The sequence below is a fragment of the Tenebrio molitor genome, chromosome 2 (assembly GCF_963966145.1).
Source record: "Tenebrio molitor chromosome 2, icTenMoli1.1, whole genome shotgun sequence".
Lineage (NCBI taxonomy): Eukaryota > Metazoa > Arthropoda > Insecta > Coleoptera > Tenebrionidae > Tenebrio > Tenebrio molitor.
Genome location: NC_091047.1, coordinates 30,486,011 through 30,510,866, shown reverse-complemented (window position 1 = coordinate 30,510,866; position 24,856 = coordinate 30,486,011). Strand labels below are relative to the sequence as shown.

The 24,856-nt window shown below is 35.9% G+C and overlaps 2 protein-coding genes across 10 annotated transcripts in view; both read right to left on the bottom strand.

Moving 5' to 3' along the window:
• The window catches only part of Dgk (diacyl glycerol kinase 1), a 166,574-nt gene extending 154,909 nt beyond the window's left edge, over positions 1-11,665 (bottom strand). The window contains exons 1-2 of one of the 3 annotated variants that reach the window (XM_069039629.1): positions 11,467-11,665; positions 11,242-11,348 (exon numbers count right to left, since the gene is read on the bottom strand). The gene's annotated coding sequence lies outside the window, so the exon portion shown is untranslated. The remainder of the gene's footprint in view (positions 1-11,241; positions 11,349-11,466) is intronic. The other 2 variants (XM_069039627.1, XM_069039628.1) reach the window with 2 other exon arrangements.
• Positions 11,666-18,426: 6,761 nt separating this feature from the next.
• The window catches only part of enc (encore), a 77,281-nt gene continuing 70,851 nt past the window's right edge, over positions 18,427-24,856 (bottom strand). For 5 of the 7 annotated variants that reach the window (XM_069039620.1, XM_069039622.1, XM_069039618.1 and 2 more), the window contains 6 exons: positions 21,835-21,976; positions 21,109-21,782; positions 20,100-20,963; positions 19,860-19,998; positions 19,683-19,803; positions 18,427-19,626 (listed from right to left, as the gene is read on the bottom strand). In XM_069039620.1, the coding sequence (XP_068895721.1) occupies positions 19,590-19,626; positions 19,683-19,803; positions 19,860-19,998; positions 20,100-20,963; positions 21,109-21,782; positions 21,835-21,976 (1,977 nt within the window). In that variant the 3' untranslated portion in view covers positions 18,427-19,589. The remainder of the gene's footprint in view (positions 19,627-19,682; positions 19,804-19,859; positions 19,999-20,099; positions 20,964-21,108; positions 21,783-21,834; positions 21,977-24,856) is intronic. The other 2 variants (XR_011157195.1, XR_011157196.1) reach the window with 2 other exon arrangements.

Sequence of the window (24,856 nt, the reverse complement as noted above, 5' to 3'; positions counted from 1 at the left end):
GACACTGACAATATATTTTTGTGACTTTTCTCGTCTTTTGTTTCCGCCACCAAATATGAAAATACCTTCTATACATACTAAGGACAACGTAACATTTTATCTGCCCCGCCCATTTCATTTTCTTAGTTACCAATCAAATAGGTTGTTAAGACGATCTGATTTACACAGTAAAAATTTCTGACATTCGAATTGTCTTATTGACATTTTATTTTTTAGAACCTAAAACAATAATTGTGGACTTGACAGCAAAAGTCTAACCTTAACTTTTTTACGTGGCAAATGTGATGAAAAGTTGTACAGATTGAATCTGGCTTTGATTCTGATTGGTCAATTTTAGTGGGCGGAGCAGATAAAAAGTTATAACGGCAATACTATAGTAGTGTATTTTTCTCCTCCTTGCAAATTATTTTAACAAAATTTATGGAGTGAGTGATTTCCCTGACTGCATAGATTCAAAAAAGAATGTAGTTTTATTTTTGTAAAAACAGTTTCAAAAACATGATAACTGTTTTTTCTTTTATTTTCAGGACTTTTTTCGTTTCTGTCAGAAAATTGCTACTAGACACACAGAGTAGTGCACACTTAGGATAGTGCCTTCATAGTTGCAGTAGGTACTATTGTTTTGTGTGTAGTCATGTCTGCATGTATTCACAGAAGTGATAAAACTGACATTTCGATAATAGCCACTTCCCGCATTCAGTTCGGTTTGCAATGACATAAATGAGATCAAAGCACGAATCACGATCCGTGTTGTAACTGTGTCGAGATTCACACAAGAAGGGGCAATAAAACCCCAACGCTGCGCCGGTCCCAACAAACGTTTCCATTTAACTTCGCAGAAAAACAAGAAAATCTTAAAGTAATAATAAAAACCTAATTATGAAGAGCCCAAAGCTGCAAACGCTAAGCGGTTTGGTTGTCGAATGCAACGTTTTTAAAGTAATTCTCCTTAATGGGGACCGTATGACTTGTTCGGTTTTTCTTTTTTTGTAATTGCAGTTTCGTTCCGCCTCGCAACTTCCCCAGCAATTTGCAAGGGATTTCAGCGTAGCTCAACTGAAAACGAATCTTTGTCACACACAAGGAAAAAAATTACAAAATATTTCCCGGGTATGTCGGCGTGTTGCGAAATATTTTCCTGAAAAGTTGTTAAATGGGATAGTTGGTTCTGCACTGCGGACGCTCACATAAAGAACGATTTTTTACGGTAGGGTAAAACGGGAATGTAGTTCCTGAAAAAACAGTATTTTCTATTGGAAGCGTGATCACCGAGTGGGCAACGCTCGTAAAAATAATTAATAGGCAAAGGAACTGAACTGTTTCTATTAGTTGATACCAAATAATAACAACGGATTACTCTTTCTAGCCGTCGTATCTATTGATTCCTCATAAGCTCGTAATTTCCATTGACCATGTTTGGTCTCGCCACCGTGACACCAGAATTTATGGTATGTGCAGAAATCGGCGAAGAGTTAATAGAATACTTTTATATTCAATTATCGTTTGATTTTTTTCCAAAAAAAAAAAAAAATTATCTGAATTTTCTTTTATTTTAATGTTAAGTCTTCCTCTGTGTTAAAACAGTTATTTTTGTATTAAGTGCGCAAAATGATTGTTTTTTGTTGCGGCATGAGAATGAGTTTTTGGTCGAGACCGTCAGGTCGAGACTTCAAACTCATTCGAATGCGCCAACAAAACAATTATCTTGTGCACGAAATACAAACACTATTTTTTCTACAACCGCATTTGAGAATTATAGATTTTTTTAATTTTTGTAAAATTTTCCTTGGATGCTAAAATATTTGTGAAAAAGTTTCCTTGGATGCCAAAATATAACTATTTTAGCATCCAAGGAAACTTTTTGACAAATATTTTTTCACTATCAAAAATGACATAGTTTGCGACTTGATAACGATGCATAAATGTCACGTTTCTTTGACGGTTGTAGAAAAAGGACTTTTTAGTAACAGAAATGGAGGTTTCAAATTAAGCAAAAAATATTATTCCTCCGAAGTTTTCGCATAAAATCAAAATTAAAAATGTTTTCCTCTTGTGAACTCAATCTGGGGACACACGGTGTATTTATTTTGTCCATTAACGGTTGGTAGATTTTTTAGCACTGACAGTTGTCAATAGTTTTATGTCACGATGAGGATAAACACGTGTACTGTGCTGTCAAATGTCACTGCTGTGCTGTCTTTAAAAATTACACGTTCCCAACTTCAGTCTAATTCCGAATTTATTTGAAGGCACGGTATATTCAATTGGTTTACATAAGTACAATCGCGGCCACGGAATTTCGTACATCAAATTACAGTCACTCAGTATAGGTATGTGGTTTTAGCAAGATGGGGCTCCATCCCATTTTCGTACAAGGTTGGTAGAACTGACTAATTTGTATAGTAGGTTGCCTCGTTGAAAATTGGGGGGCGGAGGAAAAAGTAACTCGTGACGTAAAATCAACCCAGAAATGTTGTGTGTTCGAATAGAAACCAAGGCTTATAAGCTCCGTGGGGTTTACTGGGTGGTTTTTTGGGTTTTATTCTATAATACATTCATTTTTGTTTTAGACCAGAGTAGGCTATTTTAATTTTTTTAAATGTTGGTATCGGGGCTGTAGCTTAATAGTTTTGTCTTTAAAAAACGATGTACAGTTGCGGCCGTTGAAAACTCAGACACTTTGACAACGCCAAACTTTTGGCTTTGTAAATGGTATTAAAAGTGACGTTTCTCAAAATGTCACTCAAACATTATCCACATTAATTTCTCTCGCAATGGCTCTTATACTCACACCGTCCCTCAGTCTAACACATTTTTGCAAATCAGATAATTGCGGCATTTCAAAAGTTACGCGCGATTCTAACCTAATATGTCAAATACTGACACTGACTTTATAATCCTTAATGAAAATCCTGTTTACGGTAATCAAATTTCGGAATTTATATAGTGTTTAAATCTTTCCTGTCTGAGATTTCAACGGCCGCAACTGTACTATCGAATTCATGAAAACTAAGTACAGCAAAATTTTGTTGGAGTAAATTGGGCTAGATGAAAATGTCAAATATCAACGTCTGTCATTATGACAGTTCGAATTTAGCAATGCTCAAACCAGCGTTAAACGAATTTAAGTTATCTACTTGACATGTTGGACATTAGTAACATAGTAACCAGATAAAATAAAGTACGTAGAAACGTTACACCACAACATTTTTGAAAAGTTGACATAACTACGACGTTTTGCTGTCCTAGTTTTTCATGAATTCGATAGTACGTTTCAAAATTTGGCGAACGAGATATTCTTGAATTCTCTTAGAAACGGATGGAACAATAGAGTTCCTTCAAGTAGCATAATTGCAAGAAATCACATCATTACAGGGAGGTTCAATGTTTCCGAAACCGCTTTGTGTCGGACCGTCAAAACCGATACTCTATAGTATTGGCGTTATAACTTTTTATCTACTCCGTCCACATAAATTGACCAATGAGAATCAAAGCCAGATTCAATCTGTATAGTTTTTCATCACATTTCCCACGTAAAAAAGTTAAGGTTAGAAATTTGCTGTCTAGTCCACAATTATTGTTTTAGGTTTTAAAAAATAAAATGTGTAAGAGAATTTTAAAAACGAAACAGAAAAACTACCTCTTCCACCCCAAACATGTGGCTCATGAATTATGTTGTGAAAGGTCCTTGACTCGGGGGTGATTTTTAACAGTTCCACAGGCGAGACAGAGTCAGTGTCGCTTGGCAGCTGCGACCGACGGGCTGTCCAAGGTACGAGTACGAGAGTGACGGCAGGTGAATAATTGTGACCCGGAAGTGGTGTAGTGAATAGAGATACAGTTACCAGGTGTGTTGGTAACTGGGTGATAGCAGGTTTGGGCAACCTGGGCTATAAATCAGTACCTTAATGCGTAAAACCTCCCTATACCATGGTATGATTCCTGAGCACCGGATGTCCGGGTGGGGCACCTTTGGCTCATGACACGGCTAGGCCGTTGACCGGGCGCGTCTCGTAGAGATGGCTGGTGGTGGCAACCAAATACGTCATAAGAAACAGTTTAGTTAATGAAGGGCTGTTAAGGACCTGTCTTATTGTTCTTCAGTCTCCTGGACTGTTTGACAGGAAGATTAAATATTATTTGAGTAACAGCAAAAGCGTAGTGGATGGTCAAAAGTCAAGTCGTACTGGGGTTTGGTGTTAATTATTAAAAATCCCAAGAATACCTGTTCGAATGTATTAAAAATGCATAAGCAAGTTATCTGGAATATCTTATCCTATCTAGCATTTAGAATGATCCTTGCAACTCTTCGTTGTAATTTTAAAAGGTTTTGCAAAGAAATAGATTGATACACTGCTATATTCCATCGGTTCCCAAACTATAGGAATGTAAAAATCGCGATACTTATCAAAAGGAAACATAACAAGACATGTCACATTTATGTTCAAAGGTAGATTTCACCAATTTAGTTGGCGACACTTATGCAATGTAATTTGTGTCTTAAACGAATCAAGCTTAAAACATAGACAGAATACATAAATATCTTTAAAGTATACAGAGTGACTGACGAAAAACCTTTGACGCTGTATCCTACTTATTCTTTATCCGATTTGAATAACTGACACATCAAATAAAATAGTTCGAAAAACACTTCATTATTATCCTATTCGATATTTTTTTCGACATCTATTTTTTGACAGACGATAGCCAACTTTTTTTTTTTCAAATTACACTATATATTTTTTTATTCGTTCTTATAAAGAATCTCCTTCTGAATATTCTTACATTAAAAGAAAAAACAAAAAATGTATTTTAAATGAAAAAAATTTAAAATCAAAAATCAAGTAATCAAATTTGTAAACAATACAAAATCTATTCTAGTTGCTCACAATTTCCTCACTGCTGTTGCAGACACTGTCGATACCTTCTAGAAATGCCAACCTTTGCATTCAGTAAAAAATTTCGGGGTTTTTCCTGACATACTCACACTATCTTTTTTCTTAACTCTTTTTGGGTACCTGATGGGGTCAAATAAACATTGTCTCGAAAGTTTCGAATGAATATAAAGAAATCCAATGGATTCAAATCTGGGGATCCAGCGGGCCATCGAATAGCTCCATGAGCACCCATTCGTCGTTCACCAAAATGATTTATATGATTTAAAAATACAAAATTCATGCGTGCATTATGTGGTATGGCGCCGTCCTGATGAAACACGACTCTTTTCAATACTGCTAATGGTATCTCATCCAGAAAATTGCTTATTTCGTTTGATAATAAATAATATGATATTTTGTTTGATTGAGACTGCTATCAATAAAAAAGGGACTCACTAGTCCATTCTATCTCCAAAAATGCCACACCACACGCTAACACTAAATCGTCTTTGGAAATTTTCTTCCACAACAACATTATTATTATCAAACTGTTTTGACAAATGAATACTCAGAGCTTACTTAGTCATTTCGAGCATTTAGAACAAACTTCTCTCTTGTTTATTTTGGTCACTTGATTTTTAAATTTTGTACATTTACTCTTTAATTTCTTGACTTTTGTTTAATGAATGGCCATAGTTCTTTGGATTTTTATATTTAGAAGACAAATCTCTACAATACTGAATAAAAAAAATGTACAGTGCTATTTGAAAAAAAGAAGCTGATGTTAATCTGTCAAAAACTGGACGCAATATATTTTTTTTTATTTAGTTGGTATTGAAGTGTTTTCAAAATTATTTAATTTGATGTGTCATTTATTCAAATCGGATAAAAAATAAGCAAGATACAGCATCAAAGGTTTTTCGTCACCCTGTATAAGAACATGAAACTAGTAACTAAAATCTGTACATACTTTGTGAAAAGTAAAATAAGAGTAGGTACTATGGCGGACAAAAAATTTTGGCCGTCATTGTCTGTCAATTAAAAAAAAAAATTGTAATCCGTACTTTATTGTCATCATGATTACCGTCTTGATTATGAACGTTATTTTTTGGGTGGTAAATTTCAAAACTCAAAATTATTTTGTTATTTCTACTACACAAAACGTTTACCTCAGGTTATCTATGTAGTACGATTGCTCTAATTTTGTTCATTCATATCGGATTTTTGGAATATCTGAGCTTCAAACAGTTTAAATTGATTGTCAAAATGACAAGAATCGGAAGTGGGGTTACGATTCCTAAAGGTTTATTTACACTTTACTTGAATGTCAAGTAATATGTCAATAGTACACTGCATACCGAAGAAAAAAATAATAAGAAGTTTTGCTTAACACTATTTTAATATTTTCCAATACTTTTTGGTATGTACTTCAATAAATTTAAAATTTCCTTGTAATTTTTAATATACTGAAGTTTCTGGTCTGAACGTTTTTCAGATAATACCTTTGTTATCAATAACGCATTAATTGATCATTTCATTAAAAAGGCATATCCTTGAAACTAAATCCATACTATAGTGTTTTGTGTTTATTTTTGTTAGCTTTTTCCTCTTTTATTGATGCCTAACCTAGTACCTACTCCTATTTAGTAACTTTTATGTTTCAGATATTTCTGAAATGTATAATAGGGGCTATTCTGTATCGAGTACGTTAAAAGTAAAGCATACGTTAAAAGTTAGGACTTTGACAGACCTTTAAATTGGGGAGACAAATTTGCTATTCTGTAACTTCAGAATAACGTAGACCGATAAAATGGTAAAATTTAAGGTGGGTACGTTAAGTTGATTGTGAACGAGCCTTAGCGCTTGCGCACTGAGAATTAAATTCATATTTGACAGTGTTAGGATTGAATCATAGACAAATGAACACACTCAACGTATTGTGCTCATTTGTCTATGGATTGAATATAAGTGAAAAGTGAGGTTAACGTAATGTAAACAAGAGTGATTGCTGAGAAGACAGCAATAATTGTGGAAGGCAAGTACTTGAGTATTTGGATTTATTGTGTAATTTTTGTTTCCGATGTTACTATCTGATGTGGTGCTAGTGCGTATCTTTGATATCCATGAGCAGACGCCTGACATTAGGGTGGACATTAATGTGTTGGGTGTTGATACGCATAACAGAAGAGAAGAAAGAAGTAGAAAACACAAGCATCCCCAAACTAATGTAATAAATATCGCAGAAAAACATGAAGAGTGCCTAAGAATATTGCAATATAAAGTCCAATATAAAGCTGGCCAATGAGGTGTTGACTCGTGCTGCCAAACGCCAAAAAAAGAAGCATGTCAGTGCTACATTACAATATAAATTTTAGTCATAACTTTCATAAGGATTGTTTTAAGTATAACGGGTGTTTTTTTAAATTTGGCGTCGAAGTAGGCGTTGAAGTGTCGATTGTGAACGCACTATACAGATTACGGATCACGGATCAGCTGTTTCAATCTTACGCTTTTACAGGAGTGGTGCGATCTCAATCGACTCTCCAACGCCTACTTCGACGCCAAATTTAAAAAAACACCCTTTACAGTGAGCGGCAAAAGTATGGAATAAATTCATTAAAAATTAAACAAATTTTTTTTCAAAAAAATCTTTGGACAAGTCAATTTTAGTTTATAGAAATACATATTTTAGTGCAAAATAAAATTCCAAACAGTCATTTGTTTTCGAGTTATGACGTCATCGATAGTTTTTTTAAATGGAAACCCCCAATTTTTTTTTTTGATTCTGATAGCCCTTTTAATTGTCTAAATGCCAGTATGAAAATTTTGTTACCTTACATGAGGAAATTTTTGAGAAAAAAAATAATAAAGTTGGAAAAAATAAATTTTATAACGAACAAAAACAAGTCAAAAACTGTGTTAGTAAGTATTTAAAATTATGGAATTAAATGTTCGAATTGCCATCCCCCAGCTTGTTGACAATAAGCAAGTTTATGAAGAAATTCCCCCTGTTTTAGTTTTATCTAGTTTTATCCCCGCACCCAATCAAAATTAAAATTTCTGTACGTTGTGTTTCTGTTAAATGAGTCATTTTCGAAAACGTTTTGTAAAACAAATAACACATACGAATGAAATTGACAGTAACATTTGACTGTTTGATTTACCTACTTGATTTTTTGACTTGTTTTTGTTCGTTATAAAATTTATTTTTTCCAAATTTATTTTTTTTTTCTCAAAAATTTCCTTATGTGAGATAACAAAATTTTTATACTGTCATTTATACAATTAAAAGGGCTATCAGAATCAAGAAAAAAAATAGGGGGTTTCCATTTAAAAAAACTATCGATGACGTCATAACTCGAAAACAAATGACTGCTTGGAATTTTCTTTGATACTAAAACATGTATTTTTATAAACTAAAATTGACCTGTGCAAAGATTTTTTTGAAAAAAAATTTGTTTAATTTTTAAGGAATTTATTCCATACTTTTGCCGCTCACTGTATAATGAAATAAACATTTAAATAATGTCTATCTATTTTTAATTGGGAAAATTGTCATTTACAAGATGTTTTATTCGAAGTGCTGCATGAAAGCAATCTTGTTGATTTAAAAAAGAAAAAGTTTATAATTATTGTAAAAACTCACAGAACATAACCCAAAAATGAAGATACACTGGGCAAAAAAACGGTCTGTTAAAATTTAAGGATCGGAAATCGTCGACCCATAAAAATAACGTACTTCCTCCCAAATTTGACGTACGTACGTCAAAATTTTAACAGGATGCGCAGATACAGAATAGCTTTTTCGATTTGACGGAGCTTTAAAATTGTATCGGTGTGTTACTTTTAACGTACTAGATACAGAATACCCCCTAATATGACATAGGTAGGTATAGTGATCCCAGAACTCTAAGGATTTATGATAGGCAATGAAATTAAACGGCTTAACAAAGAATCAGGTAGTGGCCGTAAATAAACAAACCTTTAATGGTCGGTCTTTAGCCTGGGGGCTCTGGATTTATAAAAAGGGCAAACGGTACCAGGTAGTCTCTCTTGGACTAGTGCTCCTCTTCTCACTAGGAGGTGTCCTCTTCTCACTAGGAGGTGTCAACTACTAATTCCCTCGTTATTAGTATTGCCTATTATACATAGAATGTTAGAGTTCTGGGATCACTATACGATCGCGGGCAAAAAATACTGGTAGAGTATGTTACTACCTATAGACACTTCCAAAACTCAATCAAAATTTGAGTTTTGAAAGTGTCTATAGTAACATACTGTACCAGTATTCTTTGCTCGCGATTGTCCTCATAATATCATTTTGCTCCACAATCACAATTACATAATACGTTTTCAACGACATCCGTGCTGTCAGTGTCGTTTTTAATATGGTGTAGCAGATTGTACACACAATAGTATATTACACTATAAGTGATGAAAGTGCCTGATTTTTCAACGAGCAATACATGATATATGTACTCTCGAGCGCCAGCGAGTTAAACTAAGTCATCCTCGGACAGTTATCTACAGGCTGTTTGATAAAAAATGCCTCAACCCATAACTTTTTTATTTGTTATCCGATTTCAATGAACAAAAAAACCAAAGATATGGTTTTTCATGCGCTACGAAGCAGCTCCAAATCGCTTAAAACCTTTAAAATTAGCTTGACGTTTCGTTTTGACAAGTTGTGACATTTATCAAAATCCGTTCACATAGGAGAAAATTCTCAAATTCTGACAGTGTTGAACAAAAAAATATATTTTTTTGGCGTTATTTTCAATAGCTAACGATAGTTTTAATGGACACATGTAATTTTTGAGGCTCAGTCTGGTAGAGTTTTTTTTTCTGAATCTAATGATGTATTAAAAGTTATCATGTGGTCCATAGCTGAGTGAAAAAAAAAACAATTTTTAATTGTGATTCAGCTTATAAAATTTTCAAGTAAGCCGTGAAAAACAATTGGAATACAAACAGTAACACATGTCAAGTGCCAGTTTGAAAATTTTCAAACATGAATTATTAAAAATAAAATTGTATTTTATTATTATTTTTCTATTAAATTTTTGTTTTTGACTAATTACGGTTTTTATTACACTCGAATATAAAATAATAGTCAAATGACTGCTATACTGCATGACTGGCAATGTTGTTATTTTATACTTAAATAAAAAAAAGTTTAAAAAAGCAGATGAAAATTTCTACATTCTTTTTACACTGTTGTAAAATTGAAACTATAGAAACCATACATAATAGTGCGTAAAATGCGATTTCACACACTTAAGTTTTTCTGTTTTTCACTTCACGCACTGTTTTCTATTATGTAGTTACCTAGCAACATGGTCACTGCATTGATACTTCAGATTTACTACCAAAAATTTAGTTCTGAAAGCAATTATAGAAAAAATATTGTGTTTATATTTCGTACGTGAAGATGTTTATTGTGAATTCAAAGGCTTTACTGCATCGACCTACGTCTCGGTGTAAAAGACCTTTTCATGCACAAAAAACACTCACTTCACGCACTTAATAGAAAAATAACTATTAGCTACAATAATTAATTAACAATTCAATGGTTGTTATTTAATTATTATTAGGCATTTTGTGGTAAAATTGCTTTGAAAAGTATTATCACATGTCAACTTTGACAAATAAATGAAATCTGCTATTTTTTCTGGCAGCAAAAAATCCATGGAAATATTGTTCAATTTAGGCCACATTACCCTCGAAAAATAAAATTGTCCCTGATTTATCTGAACATGACAGTACATATTACAAATAAAATCTAATTTTACGAAATAATAGTGAAGAACAAACACCACAAATATAAAGAAGCTGTTATCTGCTGTTTTCTTTGGGTTTGAAAGTAAAAAGTTATTTTGAAATTTTATTGCGAAAACCTTCAAATTCAGATGAATTTACGATTTTTAAACTACAAAAAAACTTGTAGTAAAAAGAGATAATCAAATAAATTAAGATCAATTATCATTGACAACTGTCAAAAAATTCAAATCTATATTTAATTCGTTAAGAAAAAATTCAATTGTAAAATTCAGTGTTTCTTTACCCGCCGCGTAGAACAACTTGGCTTATCTGTTACGTAGTGTTTATGTTGTTATTTACTTAAGGCAACTTCCCCCTGTTACGTATTCTCTGAATAATAATGCATTACTTAATGATCTATAACGCCAATTTAATATCGATTACTTAATAAAATTGTTTTCTTCGAGAGTTCATGTCGCAAATGGGGGCCTGCCTCGTAACGAAGTCCCCGACCCCGCACCAATTGAAATAATCCCCGACCTCCGCACATTCATAGGTCCATGTAGGTACAAATTAATTATCCGCCGTAAAAAAGTGCACTCACCAAAACCGTCACCGACCGTTCAACAGTGCAAGAGCACCGGGCCCGTCCGGACGCGAACGGCACCGCGACTGGACCTCTCACCGACCGGGCCGAAGACGGGTCCGTCCCTGGAAATTTTCGCAAAAAAAAAACAAATTCGTCCGATGTTGTGTTTTTCGCGACGGTGATAACGGCGACGTCACCTGATAAGGCCGTTGCAGTCGTAAATCTTATCGCTATACTTACTTCATTATTGTGTTTTCCATGTGTGACACTTTGTGTAAACACTAAAATATTTTAAAAATATCTCGCGAGATCATAGATGAGGAGCGCGACGCGACGTCACTTCGCTGCGGAACCGGCGAGTTTGGTTGGACAAGCCGAAGAAGCTGTCGTTGTCATGACAACAGCCGGGCTATGCCGCATTTTAGCCCTCTGGCGGATGGTAGGCGAAGCGCCAGTCGTAGGACGAACTTTTCAACAGCAGGATCAAGCGGCGATTTCTTTTTCGTTTCAATTCCAAAACTCTCTAAAGTTTACACGGTGGTGGATAAAAAGTACAAGTTAAATCGCGTTTTACCTGTCAACAAACAAAAAATATATATAAATAAACATTTTCAACTTATTTTTATGTTTTATTTTGTATCAAACTAAACATAATCATTTGTTCGTTTATTTTTTACGTACAATGTAAATTTGACTTTTGTTAATTAAACTGAGTTCTGAGTTTTTCTTTTAACATTACAAAGTAAATTATAATGAAATTGTCAATTCGTAACATTTATCCGTTTTTTTTAGAAAAGGTTCCAGTATCTGAAACCTATACCGGGTGTCCACTCCCAACCACCCCCCACCCCACTTGAAAATTTTAATTATTACTCTACATTTTTGATGACGGATTATGAAAGAGGACATCTATAGATACAAGAAAGAGCATATATTACAAAGATGATTCCATTCACCTGTCATTTATTAAAAATGGACCAATTAAAACACAATTTTACACATTTGTTACCATGGTTTCAAAAAATTGGACCGAATATTCCTAAGGTACTATATCTTTAGAAGGTAGCGCCATTCCGCTCCACAATTTTTCGCCTCGAAATTAAAAGAGATGGCATTATCGATAAATCCCGTGAGTGTGACAAAGATAGAAGTATACACAATTTTACGGGATGTTTGTATCGAGTCAAACAGATTCTATCTTTGTCACACTCACAGGATTTATCGATAATGCCATCTCTTTTAATTTCGAGGCGAAAAATTGTGGAGCGGAATGGCGCTACCTTCTAAAGATATAGTACCTTAAATATTCCCACTGGTGGAAATTGTATCGGTAATACCATTAGTGATCCCAGCGATAATTTTTAACAAATGAATGCAGCCTTGAGAATTGCTTCCAAATGGACTCACGTGTCTTTTTTGTGTTGTTGGAAACATTTTCTTCGATTTCTGCGTTAATTTCTTCTTCCGATTTGCTACCAAATTGCCAAAGTTGGTTCATGGAATAGTCTTCCGAATACAACTCGTAGTCCAAATTATGTAATTATGTAGACTATTTATCAAACTGGATTCAGTCATTCAATTGTGTTTGCGAATCTAACTCGTGCTGACGCACTCGTGGATTTATTCCCAAGCACAATTGATAATTCGTGACCAGTTTGAAAAATAATCGGTTGTAATTCCACGAGAGCTCTGAAATGATTGATTTTTAACACGAAAGCTCTCCTAGGTAACAACGAGTGTCACTTTGACAGTATTAATTTAATTATGTCAAAGTGGTACGAGTGGTTACCTTTTGAGAGCTTGAGTGTTAAAACAGATCATTTCAAGAGCTAGAGTGGAATTCGGTTGATTATTTCATGAATTAAACAGTATCATTTGACAACAGTATTTATTTTATTACTTTAGCACAGGGATGAGCAACCCGCGGCCCGCCACACTTTCTCATGCGGCCCTTTAAAGATTTTACATTTTGACTTTTGAAACTTTTGTTAACCATTGCATAATTCATTAACAGAATCTTTGCGCAAAAATTTTAAATATGCCTAATGTCACTACGCCTATAATAAAACTTATTAATTTTCTCAAATCTCGAGCGTTAAATCACCGCCAATTTAATGAGTTTTTAAAAGATTTGGGAAGTGAATATGGTGATGTAATTTACAACAATTGAAGCGCGTTGGTTGAGTAGAGATGCTATGTTAAAAAGAGTATATAACTTAAAAAATGATATTCAGTTGTTTGTGGAAAGAATATCGATTTCCCCATTTCGAAGATAAAGAATGGATGTGTGATTTTGCCTTTCTCGTCGATATAACTCAGCATTTGAAGAACTTAAACATGTTTGATAAAATTAATGCTTTTGAAAGCAAACTTAAAATTTGGAACAAACATCTGTTGTCAAACAACATGTCACATTTTGCACACCTAAAAAAAGAAAACCCTTCAGAAACCTGAAAATATGCCCAGCATTTACAAAAATTAATAACGGAATTTGAATCGCGATTTAAAATATTTAGATCAGAAAAAACCGTTCGTAGTTTTAACATTTTTTCTTCCCCATTTAATATAGACGTGGAAACAGTTCCGGATGAGTTACAAATGGAATTAATAGATTTACAAAACGACACGGATTTAAGAAATAAATTTCAAAATGTTGACACATAATTTCTACCAAAAATATATAGATAAGTTTAGAAAAATCCCCACGATTAGGCAAAGCAAATAGTGACACTTTTTGGAAGTACCTATGTTTGGGAACAATTGTTTTCCCCAATGAAAATAATTAAAAGGGATCATCGATCGAGATTAAATGATGTACGGTTAGAAAGCTGCGTGCGAGTTGCTGTGTCGTCTATATCTGCAAATATAGACCAATTGATGACCAAATGACAAATTTCGGTAATTTTTATACTAGATTTATTTTGTTAATAAAGATATAATTTAAGTTCATCATTATCATGTTTCTTAAATGCGGCCCGCACAACATTTTTAAATTTGAAGCTGGCCCGTTGTAAAAAAAGGTTGCTCATCCCTGCTTTAGCAATAGGATTGAAAACATCTGAGAAACCTACTTGACGAATTATCGAATTATCACTAGTAATATCCCGAGTGCATGTCAAATTATCGTATTGACATGCACGAGAGGATATTTTGGCAGACTATTTCCTGAAAAAAATTTATATGATAAGTAAGTACAAATAAACGTAATTCTTTTTAAAATATAAAATTAATACCAAATGATTTTTTAATTAGGACTACGCGAAAATTTGGCACTAGTGCAAATTATCGATAATTGCACTAGTGCAGTATTATCGCTGTAATTCGATCGCTGTTGGCTAAAATTCAAATATTCGAGCTTTTTGATTGGCTTAAATTTTTCGAAGGAAATAGTCACTATAATCCAAAAAATAAAGCCTTACAATTGGTCGAAAACTATGATGAATGAAATAATCAGTTATAATACCACAAGTAGGCAAAGATTGTCGTATATTTTTGTGGTGGCATCACGAATGGTCATTCGCTTTATGAACACCATGAGTGCGTAGCACGAATGGTATTCGAAAGCGTAATAACCATGAGTGATGTGATACCATCGGAAAAATATTCTACTATCTTTGACTACGAGTTGTATTAAACAGACTATTCAATGAACCAAATCAATGATTAAAATAAAAATTTTCAAAGCTAGTTCGCAAATCTGCATTACACTTGATTTCATTGTTCAGTTAACTTCGTAAGAAAGTAATAATTTCCTTGAATAAAAATAATAATCAAGGTTTGTTTAAAATATTCACCTCGACCACTAGTGGAATAGTGAGTTATATTTTCACTAGTGGAATATTCGCTGGAATTTTCTGTTGCTAGGCTACGAAAGTAAATATCTGCTATTTTATTGGTTAATATTTGAAAAATAACAGGTGAATTGAATAGTCGACATAATTTGGGCCACGAAAGACAAGTTTTATAAGACCAGTCTTGAAGCACGAATTCAAGATTAAAAAACGAGTGGCGTAGCCACGAGTTATTTTAAAGAATGAGTGCTTCAAGGTCTTATGAAACGAGTTTTTTATACTATTTTTTGTAATTTGCCTTTTTTAAGTCGTTTTTAAACAAAAATGTTTACTTTCCTCGATTTAGGGATTTTTGTGGCGGTTAGTAATGTCTTAATTTTAAAAGTGAAAATTTGATCAAGTCTTCAAAGTCGCCTTTTGCTGTATCCAAATTCTGTCACAAAACACGAATATGGAAGATAATCTTTCATGTACGCCCGCTGAAATTTGTGAGATTGCCAAAAATACGGTCGCCTGATAAATCCTGATAAATAATTCTTTGCACATTTTGTAATTTAAACTGACACGCATGACGGATCAAACTATGCCAACCTAAAAATTTTCGTAAAATGTTCCGTGAAATAATGGCATTCCAGATGATGACGTCGCGTTTGTTAATATGTCTATTAGAGAATCAAAATAGAGGCAAATTACAAAAAGGGCCTTTAAAACACTAAGAGCCAGTTTACAGAAGCGAAATTAAGTTAATCGTAATAAGATGCTGTGTTGATGCTTTACTGTCGAATCGCGAATTTAATTTTAATAATAAAGCGTATTTGGTGCAAGGGAATTAATAAAGTGTTGTATGTAGTTGTGAAAACCAAGTGGTCTATTAAATTTGATAAGATGTAGGTATACTCGGAGATTCTTTCATATCCAAGTTCTTCTAGATCTGCTAACATCGACGGAATTTGCTATCTATACTAGGGCATCTCTGGATGTAGTAAGCCCATTACTTACTGTAAACAAAACCATTTTCAGAAATTTTCCTTTCTTTTTTTATCAGATGAACCCTGTCGTCTAAGGCGTCTTTGACTCAGATTCAACATGCTTAAAAGTGAAATTATCACCAGAAATCAAATTTGCAGCTCTTTCGAATCAGCTAAAACATCAGATCATCTGATCATCAGAAGTGGAAAAATTCAAAATTAAATAAACCACATTTTAGAAAGAAATTATGTTGAATTGTTATAGTGTTAATTTCCTTTTTCAAGAAAGGAAAAAACTAAGCTCGTAATGCCGAACTAAAGTCATTAGATATATGTACTATCTAGTGACTTTATGCCGAACGGTAAAAAAATCGTCATGGAGGCCATAGAGGAGTTTGAACTCTGTATTCCCAAATCCGTTCACAAAATCCCACAGAATGAGGATGGCGCCACTGTCGAAAATCCCTAAAATCGTGACACTACAATTAAAAACTACGATAAACAGTACCTAACCTAGATCGGCCTAACTGGACGAAATATTATAGTGGTGTGTAGACATTTTGATGTATCTGAATCGATGGTCGATTTTGGTCTGTGACAACGCAACCAGATAGACAAAGCTGAGATATCAATATGAGCGATTTATTAACACTGTGAAGTGATCGTCTATGGTACCCTTAAGACAACTAGTCTCTACAGTTGCCTTCTTCAGCTCAATAATAATAATTCATAAATTCACATACGTCTTCTCAACATACAACCGTATCAATTTAGTTTGTAATTGCCTATCAAATTTGGACTCCTTCCCTGTAGCTTCCATGGATGCTACCTTCAGCCCAACCACAAACTACTAATTTTACATGGGCACCACCATTTTTAAACTACCATGTGATCAACAATTATTTAGATCAAAGAAGCCTTTGAAATTTTGGACATGTGTCCAAATCTACAGGATCATTATAAATGATTGTCTCATCGCAGTAGGCGTTGGTGACGTAGTTGAATGTGCCGCAAGCTTCATAACATGGGTGAGACTAGTATCGCCGATAGGTGGCACTCCTGGCGGCACATCCAAAATTCGTGTGTACTTTCAACGCCAACTGCGACCTGTACTTGAAATTCAGACCCTCTGTATTTTTGGTTGCATATACCTATTATACAATTTAAATTTGAAAATTTTTACCGAAACTCGGCCAAACAGGCAACAGCGCTGTATGTCCATTCTGCGTTATTGAAAACACCAAATACGAAAGTAAGATTCAATGATGAATTTTTTGTTCTAAAGTAAAAACCATTTAATTAGTAATGACAGTTGTTTGACGTTTATTAACTAAATTTAGCAAAGATAAAGTTTGTCCAGCGAGAGATTGATTGACATAAAAATCGCTAAATTCTACCTAGCGTAAATTATTTATTTACCTTCAAGCAGTAACATTTTTTGCCCTGAAATTATGCTGTAATGTATTCTAGTGCATTTTGTTACCAGTCTACAATTTAAAATTTGCCGATCTCTTGCTGAACGAAGTATACGAAAAATCTGACACCGTCAAAGTCATAGCCGCCCTTTATCTACGTAATTGTTGATCGCGCGGTACAAAAAACTGTTATGACGGCGCTACACGATGCTACGAACACCCTCCAACGCTGGAGGGTTGATAGTGCGTCGCATCGTGTGGCCGATCTTCAATCCACGAACGACAGATGTCGAGCATCCAACGTTCGTGTTGGATCACGTTCCGGCTGTTGTCGGTATTCTTGACCGCGTCAAAGGACTTCTTCCAAACATTTGACGAAAACATTCGTTGGTTTGATGCACACCTACACGATTTGTTCGAACTTCAAAGCAGTTTTCAATTTCTGGGTGGCTGTTCTGGTGGTACTAGGCTACTAGGTGTAGCGCAAAGTGTTTCATTTGTATTTCACAGGTGTGTATTGTATTGTAGTGGCCCGAATAGGTTCGATAAATAATTTTTGTTTTTAAATAATTTCAACGAAACGTCCAAAGAACCGTTCACTGGGGCCAAAATCGGTTGTAAATTTTATGTCTGGATGCCTTTGTCGGCACCGTAACTCTTAAAAGCGAAATTTGCAGCTACGGTTGTACTCTAGACAAACCAGACAAACGTTTGTACCACACTTTTTGGATCAAACATTCGCTACACCGTGTAGCCGGTACATTTGTCGCACCAACTGTCGAACGTATTTGTCTCAAATGTTCGGTCCAATGTTGGAGCCAACGTTCGTAGCATCGTGTAGCGCCGGCATTTGCAGGCTAGGAGCGGTAAATTTTGACATTTCATGACACAAGTAACTAGATTTTAGACGACTTTACTTACTGCCTTAGCTCTGGTGGTTTCCCTGCAGAAATGGCTTTTTTAATATTTGAACGAGATCTGATGGGAGCCAGGAGCGGAACAGTGAAGGCGAAGAAAATGCGTCGCTTTATTAAATAACTTTAATTTACAAGTGTCCGAGGCACATTAGAACACAAATAATAAATAAAATCATTACAAACATAAAAAAACTATGTGGAAATACAAATTAATTTCTAGTTTTCTACAACAATGATTAATACTACTTCGAAAATATCAATTTTAAAACGATGTACATCTTTGTTGATTTTACCGTTGGAAATCTGACATCTGTGATGAAGCGCGCAACTCTTACATCAGTTTTCCGATAAATTTTCATACATAAAAATTAAGTACACATTTTATTATCAGAAAATCGGGTAAGTTTTTCTTATGTATTGTAATTGACTCCAAAAATTACAACTCGAATTATGAAGTGTGTAAAATTACTTTGGAAAAAGTACTAGAAATGGATGGAATTCCTTGAACGGTAAAAAATCCGTTACAAATTCGTCTTAGATCAACAATTCCAGTCGAGATAACGAGAAAAGTACGATAATGCGGCCTAATCAAATAAAAAGTACGAGTCAAGCGTCAATTAATTAATCAAGAACTGTCCAAGCTCAAAATCATAATTATCGCGAATTGTTGACCTAAAACAGGAAAACATTTAACAGTTTTTATAAAATTTCTCAATAAATTCAATACAATTTACAAACAACAGTTGCATGTCCAATAAATTCACATTTAAAGGGAAAAAAAGTGTCGATTATTGTTTTTCTTACTTATTTATTTATTTTTTTTTTTTTAGTTGAACACATTTCTGGCAAAATATTGTGAATACAAAAAATGTGTACACCTAAAATGGACCCTTCTTGGTTTCATTAAATATATACAAATTTTCACATACAACAAAATAGATTGTCTTTTCATTTTAACAGGCCCAATCAGTTAAATTCTTCACGTTTTTAGGTAAGATAAGCGTCGGACAAAGATCAACTACAACAGAAGAGAATTGTGCGAAGAAATTCGTTAAATAAAATTGAGCAAATCTGTTCATTGTGGCAACAAAAATCGTTCGTAATCTCATAATGGCATCGAAACGTTAAATAAATAATGTGTGATGTCTAAAATTAAAAGGAACTTCTTACCTTAACTTTTAACAATTGCAGGGCAGCACAAAAATCGATGTAAAACCTACAGTTAATTTTTTAAATAACACTTTTATACAAAAATTAAATCGGTAGATTTAGTTATTTAGCTGGGGGTAGAGCCGACAATTTATTTCCCCTGAAAAAAAAATAAAGATCAACATAACCTCGTCTAATCGGAGAGATTAGTGTTACTTTGACTTTCGAGATTTATGTGACTTGTTTTCCGAGCCCTGATTAAAACTCTGTTGTTTTACAGGTGGCGGATGTCGGTATGGATTAGGCTGACTTCTGCCGGAAATTATCCTGTTGTCCGCTGTTGAAAAACCAGATGTTAACAACGTGTCAAAAGAGATGGAGATATGTACTTACATGGCAGAACGTAGGACATTCCGTGGTAGACCGGCGGGGGCGCCATTCTCGGCCTGTCGAAGTGAGAAATGTCACTTGCGGGAGTCGGCGAGCGGCTGCTCCTAGCCGTGCCGGGAGTGTTCGCCCGGACGTTACTCATCTAGGAAAAAAAATTGTCAGACGATCTTCTCTCGTTGAAAATTAAAATCAATCTCTTTTACCGGTTAATAAACTGAATCTTTTCAACAAGCGATCGATTACCTGCCGGAACAGCATCGGTGGCATGGGAAACCCCGGTCCGTAGTTGAACTGAGTAGGCGGCGTCTCCGGCGGAGTCCTGTACATTCCAGAGTTCTGCGGACAGTATCCGGCAATGACCGTCGCCGCCGGCGAATTCGTCCCAGTGCTACTCTGACTCGACCCGAAGACGAACCCCTTCGGTGCACTGACGAACTTGTTATTGCTCTTCGGCGTGCAATTCTTCTGCTGTCTGACGTCGAACTGCGGCGGTGTCATCTTATTGATCACATAATTCGGATGGTTCTGTACTTGGTTCTGGACGAAGCTCATCTGGGACATGTTCTGCGTCAGCTGCATCATACTCTGATGATTCTGCTCTTGGACGTGGGCCCCGAACTGAGTGTGCGAGATCGACGACGTGCAACTGTTCGGAGTGGAAGTGTTCTGTGGATATTGAGGCAGGTTCTGGGACGGGTACATGGGTGCTGGATAGACCGGGTTCTGAGTGTACACGATGTTGGGTTGGTTGGGGGGGTACATGACGGGGTTGGGCTGGTTGGGTTGAGTCTGGTACACCAGCTGTACGGATTGTTGTGGGAAAACTGGGACGACGTCAGGATTTTGTGGCGGCGGCGGGTGCTGATTTGAGAGGTAGTTGTGAGGATAGGACGACATGTAGTTCGTCTGGTTGGGGGCGTGGACGGGGAAGCGTTGCGGAGGGGTGGGGTTCGATGCTTGGGGGTTTTGGTAGAAGGTGATGGGTTGTTGGTTCCAGTACGAGGGAGGGGGCTGCTGATATGTTATCGTTTGGGGGGTGGGAGCTGTGTTGTTGTCAGGAACGTTGACGTAGAAGGGGCTGCCCATTTCTCCCATCGGTTGGGGTTCCTGAAACAAATAACTGAGATTAGATCTTCAGTCGATTCTTTTTTTGTAATAAATTTATCTAAAATTGCTACAACACCACATTTTTGGTATCTTTACAACTAAACAGTTGGCAGTATCTACGTTACTAACACAACGTGATACCCACCATCCTCCCTTCAAATTGGGGCGAAATCGGCATGCTATAGGGTGCAGTATACACGATGCAGGGCTGCTGGTAATACGGCAGCCCTTCGTGTCCGGAGGGCGCCGGATACCCCGGATTGTACACCGGATACTGCTGCTGCGCCATCGGCATATTATCGCCGATCCCTGGCATGAACTGGAACCCCCTGTTCTGCTGCTGCACCACTGACAAAGGCGGGGAATAAGGCAAACTGGGACTAGTCGAACTATTAGTAACGTGCGACTTATGATTAGGCGACAATTTAGCAGATCGTTTCTTCGGCGAAGCGTTCTGAGGAGAGCCCTTCTTCGGAGACGGGGGCGGTTTCGACGCATTATTAACCAATCCCAGTGGCGGATTGTTCGGGTCGTAATGATACACGGAGCCGTCGTCGTTCTTGAGCGCCTCCCCCGTCTGCGGGTTTATGATAATACTGCCTTTGGGGACCCTCTGTATGTCTGTGACAGCCCAGACGATACTCGAGTCTTTGTCTTGGGGGGCGAGTTCGCTGCAGTTGGAATCGTGTCGGTGCGAGTCGACTATTTGATTGGGGGTGGAGGTGGGCGAGGGTGTTATGGATTCGGACATCTGTGATTGGGACTTGTAGCCGGAGCTCGAGGGGCTTAAACGCCACGAGACGGAACTGGCGCCCGAATCTGAAAGGGACAAAAGAGATACTTCGAAGAAATGAAGGGGCCAAACGGTTACCCTGCTTGGTGAGGAGGCGGGGGCCGGCGCTGTGCGTTGAAACGACGCTGTCGCCTCGGTTGAGACAGCCGCCGTAGCCCCCGAAACTGTGGCTCTTGGCGACGTAGGGTCTCGAGGTCTCTCCAGCTTCCTCGGAGAGAACCTGGAAGTTCAATTTGAAGTTACATTGGACCGGAGAGACACGTCCGAGCTTGATCGGGACAATCGGGGAAGAACAAAATGCGGTCAGTGAGTAGCAGAAATGGGTTTACGTTTAAAAAAATTGTCAAAATGTGAGGCAATTTAACAAAAATCCATTGATAAATTACACCAGTTTATTTGTTTCCTTTCAGCCTTGAAAAGTTTATACAGGGTTATTCTAAACGATTGTAGTCGAAGTAGGCCATGCCCATGTTTACATTTTTGCCGCTCTCATGTGAACTGTCAGTTTTGTCGCTGTCACTGTCATTTTTTAGGTGAAAAGTGCGGTGATGAGATTTTTCTTTATTTTTGTTAAATTAATGATTGAATTCAGAAATATTGAGTTGTTTTGCAATCAGTTTTAAAAATATTGAGTTGTTTTGCACCCAATTTCACTCCCGTGTGTGAACGGTGTGTACTCACTTATTCACATCATTTTGATGTTTTTTTATGTGGAGCGGCAACAATAAATTTTACATTCAGTTTTCACGCCTACTTCGACTACAATCATTTAGAATAACCCTGTATAAGGTCTGATGCATAAGTAAACAGACGTTATTGACAAAATCGACTGTCAATTAGTTAGGTTAATTTTCTCCTCGTAGGTAATTACAATTTTTCATTACCTGAAAGTGTTCCTAAATAAACACTGTCATTCTGTATGGGGAATTTTAACATAAAAACGGTATGATGAAGACATACTTGGTGGAAATTTAAAAAAGTAACAAACTAAGACAGGGAAATGATAAAAAAAATGGCAAAAATGGAACGTTGCACACAGGAAAATAAGAAACATTTGAGTTGGAAACAAATAATATTGATTATTTCAATATTGCAGGAAATACGGGGTGTACAAGAGACAAAACATCATTCCCGTGGAAGTTATAATTTGAAAAAGGTTTAACCGAAAAGCAGACGAACAAAAAACTTTTCGACCTAGGCCCCATACTTTTCTTCCCAATAGTTGTGTCCTCAAAATATTAAAATTAACAATCTCAGCAGCGCACTTCATTATGATTATTATGAAGATTTCAATTTATGCAAAACCCAAACATTTTCCAATTATTATTGCGTTTCCTTTCTAAAGAAAATCACATTTTGTTTGTGATTGTCTGGATGTAACAATTTTCTTCTTCTGTTTTACTTGAGTGCATCGCGTACTTTAGGAACTAACTTTGATGAACTCATGTCCTAAATTTTCATCACTAATAGTCAATCAAAAGCCCTTTATCTGAATGCGAAAAACTGTTGACGTAAGTTTTCCTTCAAAGTGGTTCAATCAAATTTTCGGGGCGGTGCGACACCTTCTGTTCTCATTTTATACTTGGCCTTCTGAATGAAATTCTGGTTCAAAGTGATGAACTCAAGTTTCATCCACAGAAACACATCTTTCAAAAAATCCCTCTAAATCCGGGATCTCTCTCTCTCTCTCTGTGTGTGTATACAGGGTGATTCACGTAAGATGATGAGCCTGACCAGGTAAAAATGCAACCCAAAATACAATTTATAAAGCTATCTCGATCCCTATTACATTATCATAATGCACATAAACTTGACATAAAACATAGATAGCTTTTAACGTCAGCTTAATGAATGTCAAGTTCTGACAGTAAAATACTTCTCTCAACAAAGTATGATTTAATAACAATAATAACCAATTAAAATCACAAAAATTGTGTCATCGTTCGAAAACATTTTCAAATGCTAAATATGAACGAATAATGCAATGACAGACATACCTTTCAAACTAATAGAATACCTACTTGGTTTGCTTATTTAATTTTTAAATACCAAAACATATAGTCCAGTCAATAGAGACATAAAAATGGCTCCACCTTGCAAAAGGTACAGAAAAGTTTATACTTGGCAGGTATCTTCTATTAGGCATATTATTACTATTGCCGAGTTTGCGACCTTGGGGGGTTGTCGCTCGCCCCGCCATACTGGAGAAGAGGGGTGGAAAATCACATTTCTGCGATTATTTCATTATCCGCGCGAGATACGTCTATCTAAGTTATTATAAAAAATGTAGAGCGTACAATTCTCTACATTTTTTGTTGTTTATATTTTTTTGTCAGATCAATAGTTTCGTAGTTACAGCGTGTAGAAATCGAAAATTTCTATTATTTTTGTACTCTTTATTCTTTTCCACACCACCACAGAGGTAGAGCAATTGGGTGCATTTTTTTTTTACGTAGTGTCCCCGGTGGGCATAGTCTACGATGCAGTAGAAATTTACTGTTTTACTCTTTTTGATCTCTTTGTAACGTAGACGGATCCAAATGATCTGGATCGATCGGTTTAGATGAGCTGAATTCATCAGAGTTTATGAATTCGAGAATTCCTCTTGAGAATTTTCCTCTTGTTCCTCAGGGTCATCATCATCATCATCATCAGGATCATTTGGCGTTTACCTGTTTCATTAGTATACACGTTAGAGTCCGATATTCCCGTAGACGGACAAACAATAAATGCTCGATTTCTACAGGCTGTAACTACGAAACTATTGATCTGACAAAAAAAACGTAAAGAACAAAAATTGTAGAGAATTGTATGTTCTACATTTTTTGTAATTAGCTAGATATACGTATCTCGCACGGATAATGAAATAATCACAGACTTTCCAGAATCTGAAGATCAAGACAAACAAATACCTGAAATCAATTAATTTCTATTTTGGCAAACGCCAGATGATCTTGATGATGATGATGATGACCTTGAGGAACAAGAGGAAAATTCTCAAGAGGAATTCTCGAATTCATAAACTCTGATGAATTCAGCTCATCTATACCGTTCGATCTAGATTATTAGGGTCCGTCTACGCTACAAAGAGATCAAAAAG